At 38.8% G+C, this 11,306-nt stretch overlaps 1 protein-coding gene across 2 annotated transcripts in view; it reads left to right on the plus strand.

Moving 5' to 3' along the window:
- Positions 1–10,816, plus strand: part of BNIP3L (BCL2 interacting protein 3 like) — a 29,244-nt gene extending 18,428 nt beyond the window's left edge. For both annotated transcript variants that reach the window (XM_080676504.1, XM_080676505.1), the window contains exons 4-6: positions 5,873–5,976; positions 6,095–6,244; positions 8,097–10,816. In XM_080676504.1, coding sequence (XP_080532630.1) covers positions 5,873–5,976; positions 6,095–6,244; positions 8,097–8,145 — 303 coding nt within the window. In that variant the 3' untranslated portion in view covers positions 8,146–10,816. The remainder of the gene's footprint in view (positions 1–5,872; positions 5,977–6,094; positions 6,245–8,096) is intronic.
- The last annotated feature ends 490 nt before the right edge of the window (positions 10,817–11,306 follow it).

Below are 11,306 nucleotides of genomic sequence, written 5' to 3' on the forward strand. Positions count from 1 at the left end.
TCTTGTCTATGATGTATCATTTCAGTATTCCAGGCTACTTTCTGGAATCCTATATAATAAAGAGATAATATGCAAATTGACCATCACTCCAACACACAAGATGGCCACCCCCATGTGGACACAAGATGGCCAGCAGGGGAGGGCAGTTGTGGGTGATCAGGCCAACAGGTGAAGGCAGTTGTGGGTGATCAGGCCAGCAGGGGCTGGCAGTTGGAGGGGACCAGGCCTGCAGGGGAGGGCAGTTGGGGCAACCAGGCCAGCAGGGGAGGGCAGTTGGGGGTGACCAGGCCGGCAGGGGAGGGCAGTTGGGGGTAATCAGGACGGCAGGGGAGTGGTTATGGGGTGATCAGGCTAGCAGGCAGAAGCGGTTAGGGGCAGGCAGGCAGGCAGGCGAGTGGTTGGGAGCCAGCAGTCCTGGATTGTGAGAAGGATCCCAGATTGGAGAGGGTACAGGCTGGACTAAGGGACCCTCCCCCCTCCCCCCCCCCCCCCCCGCACAAATTTTGTGCACTGGGCCTCTAGTTTATAAATAGAAAACAAAGACATATCTTATTTAAGATCACAAAATAAATGAAAAGAAAGGTCATTGTAGAACCAGGTATTCTGTGTCCGAAATGAAAGCAATGACTTTTGAGGTGAATTTCAACAGCTAGGAAAATATTTATCTAAATTATGTAGGTTCCTTAAGTTAAAGAAGATAAATGCAGTTCAGTGAAGTTGACATTGTTGGAAACATAGATGGATATAGTATTGGAAGCTTATAAAGGTTTATATTATAAAATTTATGATCCTATCTAACAAAAGGGTAATATGCAAATTAACCATCACTCTGTCACAAAGATGGTGGCGCCCATAGCCACAAGATGGCGGTGCCCAGTCCTCTCAGCCCCGCCGTAGTCCCCCAGTCCCAGGGGGCGGCCGCTGAGAGCAGGCAGCGTGAGCGGCCTGGTGGAATGCTTGCTTCGTTGCCATGGCGACAAGACAAGTGTTCTGTGCCTGGCCACAGATGAGCCTCTGGCCAGGCCAGGGCGCGGATGGGCCTCTGGGCCGCACAGAGCCTTTGGGCAGCGGGCGCAGAGTGGCCAGGCCCCACAGAGAGCTACTGGCGCATGGATTCATGCACAGGCTGCTAGTCTTCTATAATAATAAAAGTGTAATATGCTAATTAGACCAGACGTCCTTCCAGATGACCTTCCGGACAAAGCTGGGGTGCAAGGGAAGCCCAGGTCCCGGTGCCTGCCGGCAGCCGGAAGGAAGCCCAGGTCCTGGGTGCCTGCTGGCGGCCGGAAGGAAGCCCGGGTCCCGGGTGCCAGAGGGAAGCCCGGGTTCTGGGTGCAGAGGGACGCCAGTGCCGGCAGCCGGGGGAAGGAAGGCCTACTCTTGCATGAATTACGTGCATCGGGCCTCTAGTAAGTAAATAATTGTTAGTGATTTAGAATGTTCATAGCCAACCCTTAACTTTATTGATATTTCAGGTCACCTAAAAAGTGTCAGAGTGTAAATTTTTGAGGACAGGAATCATTGTCCTTTTCTCTTGTGTTAAGGTGTCTGAAGAATATATGTTAAATGAATGTTTAAATAAATTCTAATAAAAACTTTGCTTTGTGGGATTCTCACTGTACAGTGTCTTAAACCTTTGCACTAGAAATATTTGCATGTTGTCTGGGATCCACCTAGCATTCTTTGTTAAAGAAGGCTGCACGATTTCTTCCTACCTTGACTATGCTCTATTTGTGCTGTTCTCTGAAACCTAGGAAACTTCTGGAATTGGATACAAATTTATTTTATGGTGAACTCTATTCTGCAGAGAAGCTTATGTAGAAGCAAGGCTCTCATAAAGGAAGATGTCTGATTGGACTTTTGAATTGCTGACTTTTATATGTCCGTTGGCCATATGCAGTAAACTATAACAATGAAGAGGAAAGTCTATGAAGTTTCCATGACAGACATGTGCTAAGAAATCCCAAGATAGAGAAATGAAGTTAATTCTTTGCTGTAGTCTCTTGAGAAAAATGTCCGCAATCCATAATGTCTTTTGTACAGATACGTTGAAAACTAGCCTTTTCCAAATGTGTTTTGAGGAACATTTGCTCAATGGAAAGCTCCGTAAGGTAGTTCTGAAGTCAAATAAGTGGAAAATAATGCAGACCTGGGCTTCCTCACCCTCCCACACCATTAGTCACAGCAGGTGGTAACATATTAAAGGCTCTGACAGTTCCTGCAATAAAGAAATCTGTATTTCCCAATTATTTATTTGACCTTAGATCTTCCTCACTCTCCACATACACTTTTTCCCCCTAATAATCCACCTAATAACCTAATGGAACACTATGATAAGTGCTTTCTTGCCTGGTTCATGGAGTAGCTGGTGTATAATTAGGCTTAACTGACAATTGAATTTAAGTGGACGTCTAGAGTGGAAAAGTAAGACTTTTGGCCTCTGTGTCAGGTTATCATAGCATTGCTAGTGTGATCCCTATTCAGAAACAAGTACCTGAAAGAACTTTGGTTCTCATCAAGCCCTTGGTAAGCGATATTATTAATCAGATCAGTCAGTTTAAACAGGGTTCCGTGCTTGGAAAAACAGTCTGACTTCTATATTATATCTTTTAGAGGAAGACTTTTAGTGAGTGAAATATCAGTGGTACTATTTATTTTAACTTTCAAAAGGCCATTTAAACTGTTGTTGTTTTTTAATTTTATTAATTTCAGAGAGGGAGGGAGGGGGAGGGAGAGAGAGAAACATCAATGATGAGAGAGAATCATTGATTGACTGTCTCTTGCATGCCCCCACTGGGGTCAGCAGGCGCATGTGCCCTGACCAGGAATTGAACTGTGACCTCCTGGTTCACAGGTCGATGCTCAACCACTGAGCAACACCAGCCGGGCTAAATTTTTTTTTTTTTTTTTTTTTTTGAATTGCAGAAATGACAATTTAAAATTAATCACTTCAGGGCTTGGGAGGGTGGATTTTTTTTTCATGAATGAGAAGCAAGTTTAGGGTTAGGAAACAGTTAAAAACAGTTAACAAAAGACTATTACGGTACTTGCTCTTAGTAAATATTTTTATGTCTATATGAGGAATATGACTTTTTTAGCCTTTTCTAGGAGGAGGAAGGAAAGGTATATTAGATATATTATTGGTGCTAAATTTATTATTTTTTTTTATTTTTCCCACATTTAATGTTCTCAGTTCAGTGAAAGAGGTGCTATTATATCCATGAACAAATGGGAAAGGTGAGGCTTTGTCTTAATTAAGCTGCTTATCTAAGATTTTGTAAGTGATAGAGCCAGATTGCAACCAGGGCTGTCTGAGCCTGTGACCCCTGTTCCTTCTGCTACAATAAGTCAATAAATGGGATTGATTTCAGGAGAGCGCACAAGGTCTTGAGAATGAACTAAAACATGTCTGGTGACTTAGAGTATGAGGAAGCCCAAGGTGTAATGCATTTAGGCAAAAGGTCATTCAAACTATACTTTTAGGATGATAGTCCTTAAGAGTCTCAGTTTTGTAGCAGAAAATGGACCATAGATTGTCTGTTGAAGGCATTTTTGCAGTGTGTTTCTCGGACCAAAGAAGCCTACCCAGTGTTGGGTATCTTTGGAATATGATAGAAACTGAAATTGCCCTCCCTTTTCCCTTTTGTAAACTGTGGTTTACTTGAACATGGACCCCACCGTATGCAGTTTACTATCCATGCTTAGAGACCTAAAAACTTGAGGTGAGCAGAGAAGGACAGTGTAAGTGAATAGAAGGGAAGGGCCTTCAACCTGAGGACAGGCCAAAATGATCATAATCTGCTACCTGAGTAGGTGTAGAGAGAGGGTTATTGATTCAGTTGAAAGCATGACTTTAATTAGAATAAGTGCATTTTTACCATATTCTGGAATTCTCAGAGTTGGAAGACAATTTAAAACCTAAAACTGGAAAATTTAAGATGAATAGAAGGAAGCACAGGGCTGATACTGAGGAGAGCTGGAGAGCTTATAATCCCGATTTTAAACTCATCTGAGAGAAAAGTATATCTTCTTTTTAAAAAGTAGAACAAAACACTTTATTACATTTTCATTCTCCTGGAAAGGATGAAATACTACCTCATTCACAAATTCAAGCCTAAAACCTTCAAGCAGTTTTAGAGAGAGACATGTGAGATCAAAGTTGGAAAGGTAACAGGAAAGACCTGCAGTGTGTTGTATATAGTCAGACATTGTGTGCACTCGAGCTGATCTATAAATAAATTGTAGCAATTAATGGTTTTTGATTTGGGATTTTTTAGATTTACTCTTAAGAGCCAACTCATGATTCTGAGTAATCTCAATACCCAGTGGAAAAGCTTAGTCCTACAGGCTACATTATGTCATCCAGTGGAATTTGCCAAGTCTGGCGGAACAAAATAAGAATGATACTACAGAGTAGCAAAGCTCCACAGGGATTTTTGGCTTGATAATGAAAGGGACTATCTGTATCTAGAGAGTATCTGAAGCTACCTTCCCCAGGCAGCTATTCCACAGAGAACCTGTCAAAAAGAATCACGGAGATATGTCAAGTTCTGCATTGCATAACTGCTGATGGATAAGAATGAAAGCTTTAGTCAAAGACGACCCTGTTTAAACAAAATAGCAAATCAAAAACAGTTCTTAGCTTTGAAATCCTTTGTTTTGAGGTCATAGTATCACATTCCCTAAAAGTGAACAAATAATGCTGTGTAATTTTTAGGAATGTCTCATTCCTCTGGGTTCTGTTGAAAGAAGCTTTTGGAAAATTTGATTGCTCTTGGCCAGAAAAATTTAGATTATTATTAAAGAGAAAACAGTTTCCTTTTTCATTTTTTTTATGAAAGATGGCCAATTCTGACTCAGTATAAAATAACATATTCCAAAAAACTTTCGGCTTAAGTAGTATTGAATAAATGTGGGGAAATGTTTGGATAGTGATTTGTCTAGAAAAATAAAATCTTCCAGGCAGTGAAACCTAATGCTGAGGAGTGGAGGCTTTAGAAACATTTTGCCTGGGTCTGGATTCTGGCCCTGCTGCTTACTGCTTAGGAACCTTAGGCAGTTACTGAATTTATATCTCAGTTTCCTCATCAATAAAAATGGAATATGCCCTAACCGGTTTGGCTCAGTGGATAGAGCATCGGCCTGCGGACTCAAGGGTCCCAGGTTCGATTCCGGTCAAGGGCATGTACCTTGGTTGCGGGCACATCCCCAGTGGGGAGTGTGCAGGAGGCAGCTGATCGATGTTTCTCTCTCATCGATGTTTCTAACTCTCTATCCCTCTCCCTTCCTCTCTGTAAAAAATCAATAAAATGTTTTAAAAAAATGGAATATTAATAGTTTCTATTTTTATAGGTTATTGCAAGGTAAAAGTTAATGCATGGAAAGTGCTTAGAATCCCATCTCTTGATATATGCTTAATATATACTATTATTTGTTTCCTCATCAAGTCTCCAGGTTATTTATTTTCTCATCACTTAATATTTGTTAGCATGTACTTTTTTATATGTTCCCTTTTATTTTTAATTATGAAAAGTTTTAAACACATACAAAAGTTTTAAACACATTTTCCACACTTTAGATAGCATATCTTCAAATATACTTTTTTTAGTTTCACTTTTTTTTTTATTGAGGCTTAATTGTTCCAGGTTTATGTTTTATGCTTAGATATAAAAACAGTGAAACACTCAAGTTCTTTTTAAGACATTAAATACTCTGATCTTCAATTATTTTGTCAGCCTTTTTAGAAAAATGGCATGTTTCTTACATGAAAAGACTGGTGTACAGCCTTATGATTTTCTGTCTAGATTTGTCTTTTGTTAGAAGAACAGGTCTTTCTTTTTGTCTTTTTTAAAGTTTGAATTCTCCTTTACAGTCAGAAGAAGAAGTTGTAGAAGGGGAGAGAGAAGTTGATGCTTTGAAGAAAAGTGTAGACTGGGTGTCCGACTGGTCCAGTAGGCCTGAAAACATTCCCCCGAAGTAAGTTCTCACATGTTTTTCAGTGGTACAGTGCCTGTAAATGCAGTGGACCTGCTAGTCCCCAAGGTACTTTTAGCAAATGCATTTCTGATCCCTACTTCTGCATTTCTTCCCCCAGGGAGTTCCACTTCAGGCACCCTAAACGTTCTGTTTCTTTAAGCATGAGGAAAAGTGGAGCCATGAAGAAGGGGGGCATTTTCTCTGCGGAATTTCTTAAGGTGTTCATTCCATCTCTCTTCCTTTCTCATGTTTTGGCTTTGGGGCTAGGGTAAGTACTGATCAATTCATACAGTTTGGAGTTTGTTTTTTTTCTACTCATTTTATCCTCATATTTTATTTCCAGGTGAAAGAAATGTATTGTTTTGCTTTTAAAGTTTTAGTGCAAATAGGGTATGAGTTTAAAAGAATTACTAAGGTTGGTATACTTATAGGCATTTTTAATAGTAGAGTTTTTTTCTTACTTGAAAAATAGGTGTTCATATTAATTTCCAAAGTGATCATTTTTTAAACATATATTTGTATTGATTTCAGAGAGGAAATGAGGAGAGATAGAAACATCAATTATAAGAGTGAATCATTGATCAGCTGCCTCCTGCACGCCCCACACTGGGATCGAGCCCACAACCCGGGCATGTGCCCTGGACTGGAATCAAACCCGGGGCCCTTCAGTCTGTGGGCTGACGCTATATCCACTGAACCAAACTGGCTAGGGCCAAAGTGATCATTTTAAGTGGTCTCATCTATGACTGATTTTTTCTTTTTTGGGTTTTGTTGTTGTTGCTTATAAATTACTCAAGATGATTTAAATCTTAAACTAATCTTCAGTGTGTAAATTTGGGGGCTGATGGGAACTTTTCTCATCCCAGCTGGGACACTACACCATTTTATTGTATAGTCCTTGAGTGAAATTGGTAAGTTGTTTGAGGATACTGTTGTTTTTTCTCTTTGTAGCATTTTTATTTATTCTTCTAAAATTAATCCCACATTTACCTATAATTCATTAATTTTTCAGGCATGTCTTTTAAATACTTTTTTTTCTTGATTTGAAAGATTTTAGGAGTTAAACACCCCCTGTTAATTATTTTCCAAGACATACCTGTTAATTCTCTTGAAGCATGTCCAGTGGGTCACTTTCTCTTTCTAATAATCAAAAGGCACATCATTCCTTAGCTCCCCTTTAAGGAGCTCAGCATACCAGAGAGATGTTCATAGTCATGACCATGGAAACGTGCATGGCTTTTCCACACACTCTTTTGTCTTTCTGAGTGCATGGTCTGCTTTTGAGGACAATGATCACATCAGAACAGGAAGGTGTTTGTGGAGGAAGGGAGTGTGTGAATGTTGTATGGGATTGATGTGGGGGCAGGGGTTGAGTTGAAATTCTCCCACAGTATTGACTGCACAGTAGTTCATTTGCCTTCAAGAGGTTGGTTTTTGTACCTTGTAGTATCTCTTCCTTTCATGAACCCAGACTATTTCTCCTGCTGGCCTAAATGTAACTATTGATATAGGTGAATGTAGAAAAAGGATTTTAAATAGTTGGCTGGTTTTATTACACTGTGCCCGGGGGAGGGAGGGGCTAATTCCATATTTTCTTTAACTTCTCTTCTGCTTATGTTATTTAAGGGTAAAATACTTGCTCTGCATAGAAAAGTAATATTAGGCTCTTAATCCTTAAGAGTTAAGCTGTTAGTAAGAACCCTCTTAAAGCACTGGCAGCTTTATAATTAATATATTACTATATTTTGTATCTGAAATGTCAGTCTACAAAAAAAGTGGAATTTTTTGTCTCCACAAAGGAGTAATCGAAAGGAGGTTGGCTCTGCTTTGCTCTGTGATGGGCCTGTTCCCTCCAGCTCTCCTTTGTCTGGTCACTGCCCCTGTGCTGGCCAGGCCTGCCTAATGAGTTAAAATGTAATCATATTAAACCAGTTTGGCTGGCTGGTGACTAGTTTTAGTAAGTCAATGAGCATTTCAGGGAGGGTGCTAGGAAACTGGGCACTTAGACTCTTTGAGCCTTTTGTAAGGACTGAAAGGTTGGTGGTTACTAGAGTTGAGCCTGTGGAGGCGCTGGTGCAGAGCTGCGCAGCCGGTGAACATGTGCGCTTGTTTCCTTTCAGCATCTATATTGGAAAGCGACTGAGCACATCTTCTGCCAGCACCTACTGAAGGCCAGAAGCCCCGGAACACGTGCGCCCTGTGAAGTGGTGTATATTGTCACAGTAGTTTATTTGAACTTGAGACCAATGTTAGCATGACCCAACCTACAGTCCTATTTTTACATATCCAAGCTCCAGTAACTCTCAGATCCAGTATTTTATTCAAACTCTGTTGAGGCATTTTACTAACCTCATTCTCTTTGGGCCTGTAAGACTTTAGAATTTCCTAACAGAGTTTACTGTTGTTTAGAAATTTGCAAGGGCTTCTTTTCCGCAAATGCCACCAGCAGATAATAATTTTGTCAATAATGCTATTGTCTCCTTTTAGTGCCACCAGGCTTAGACCAGAATCACTCATGGTATAAATTTTACTCTCTCGAGATGACTACCATCTTGCTCATAAAACAAGATAAGATTAGCAAATGATGTAAAAGCTTCGTTGTTTTGTTTTTCAAGACAAAGGCAAGCTTCCCTAAGCTTGAATTTATAGTTATTAAAAAAGAAAACAAACAAAAAAAACATACAAGACACAAGAAAAAAAAATATCTTGGGCAATAAAAATTTATTTTAAACCAGCTTTGTCTAAGCCTCCTGATGGCACCTTTTAATTTGTAGGAGGCGGTCTATATAAATGATGGGTGTGAAATAGAATAAGAACTAAAATACATCAGCAGATTTTAATACTAGTAGGTTGTAATGCTGTCTTTTCTATGGTGTAGAATCTTTATTTCTGATAAGGAATGTCTCAGGCCTAGAAATATGAAATTGCTTTTGGGATTTATGTGTGTGTTTTGGGTATTTTTGTGTTTATTAGCTGCATGTGAATTTTTCGTGACTTTCTTTAAATTAAAAAAAAAAAGTTTTTTTTTTCTAAGAAGAGGCTTTGGAATGAGGTCCAGTTTGCGGTATAAATACAGGCATATTGTTTCAGGAAGCATCACGAACACTCGAAAGCCTTTAAACACCACAGGTAATTGTTTCCGAGTTATTCCAGGCACTTGTGCAGCTTTGAAAACAGACTGGGTTTGTGGGAACATTTAACACAGTTCTGAAAAGATGCCATTTGTTTTTTCTGACCTCTCCTTTTTAATGTTTACTGTATAATCTTCCCACGGTGATTCCTGTGATCCTGCAGGCACTGGTCATTCTCTCTTGTAGCCATCTTTTCAGATACATTAAACTCCTCACGTTCCAGAACTCTAAACAACTTCCTTCAATGACATACTTCTTGTGTGTGTTTGTTTCTAAAATGTGAAGCTTTAGGACCAAATTGTTAGAAAGCATCAGGATTACCAATTATTTCAAGTAGATTTATTGGGTTTCAAAACACATAGCATGACTCTGAAGGATACTATTATATGTTTTATATATAAATAATTACTGTTTATGATATAGACATTACTATTGAATATTTAGAGACCATTGTTAATTTTGAAACTAGCAATTTACTCATTAAATAAAGTACATCAGGTTGACTTGAATAAAAACACTTTGACAACCAGGTTTGCCAGTTTGCAGAAACGATCTAACTTTCTCACATCAAGTTTTTAAAAATTTATGTGTTATAGTGGAAAATAACATACCGAGTAAGAAAACGTAATTTCTGACTATCTTTTTTTGAGGAATATAGCTAGCTATCTTTAAGAAAAAGATGATATATACAAAATAGTTTTCTGAATTATTTTTACTTTATGTTTCTTTCTAGCAATGGATGCTAAACAATTTTGGACATCTTTTTATTATACCTTGTTTCTACTTATTCTTAAACCTGGTAACACTTGATTTGTCTTCTGTAACCTATTTATTTCAAGTGTTCATATTTAAATTTCTTTGGGAAGAACAAAAATCTGATGATCCACTGATTTTGAAAAGCCTGAATAAAATTGGAAAAGCTGGTCAAGTTAAGAGAACTAAATAATTAATCTGTTATAATACGCAATTTGGTATTATGGGAGGGAAAAGTAAAATTCTTCTTAAGACCAACTTTTTACAGGCACTGCATCGCTCTCTTTTGAAATTCAGTAACAGTTCTACCAATAGTATGATTGAACTTGGGTATATTAATGATATTTTTTCAACATGGAAAATAAATTTAGTTTTGCCTTTTTTCTTAAAAATACCAGTGAAATTTTGTCCTGTTTATTACATGGTCACAGTAGATCTTCTGTAAGATGGAATCATGCAGTGTTTTGGGGTAGCACTAGCTTATGGGACAGATATTTATGCTCCTCCCCAGATTTGTGTTGAACAGAAACAGATTATGTGATTGGAAAGGAGAATCCAATAATTAACAGTTGGCATTTTAAGAACAATGTTTAAAAAGCTTTACACCTGTTTACAATTTGGAGATGAAAAGGCAGGCCTCGTTTTTCTACTGTGTGATGAAAACTGGCTTAAAATATTTATAAATAGAGTCAAGAGTAAAACTGTACAAACTTGCACATTGAAAAGTGCAACAAGTTACTTTGATTGCAGTACAAATATTTACTGTTCTAAAAATTGAAGACTTAGGCAGATGAATTTTTAAGTGAACCAGTTGTAATTATTGGAATTAACTGAGCCAAAGTGATTCTGCATTCTTCATCTATTTAGTTAGCACTTTGTATCATTATATACAGTTTACAATACATGTATAACTTGTAGCTATAATCATTTGTGCCATTAAAGCTCTCACAAAACTCTTTCTGTTTGTATATCATTTTCTGTCATGTGTGTTGCCTGGGAGTTTAGAGGAGATGAGAACATTTATACCTTTGAGTTCCTCAAGTCTTAGAGTGCCTTACAGTGTCCAAGCAAGCACTGTGGGAGGGAATGGCACTCCTGCCCTTTGAGTGGAGGGGGCACCACCCAGTGTGATTGGTTGCAGAAGGGGCATGAAGTGCAATGTGACAGTGGCATTCAGAGCTCTTATTCTGCCAGGGAGCGTCAGGACCTTATTCGTACAGGAGGTGACATATTGAAAGACAAGTAAGTGCCCAACAGGTGCAGAAGGGAATTAAGAGCATAGCATGCCTGTGAAGGGAATTGCAGGAACTGGCATGTGAAAATACATTCCAGAAATAGCATGAAGTTCAGTGTGGCTGGAAAACACTGTGTGGAGAGGAAACTGAAAGTGTAATTTAGTGTTAAACCAAATTGAAATGTATGTGGCCTCTGGGGTTGAACTTAATT

The sequence above is a fragment of the Plecotus auritus genome (assembly GCF_963455305.1).
Source record: "Plecotus auritus genome assembly, chromosome: 6".
NCBI classification, from domain to species: Eukaryota; Metazoa; Chordata; class Mammalia; order Chiroptera; family Vespertilionidae; genus Plecotus; species Plecotus auritus.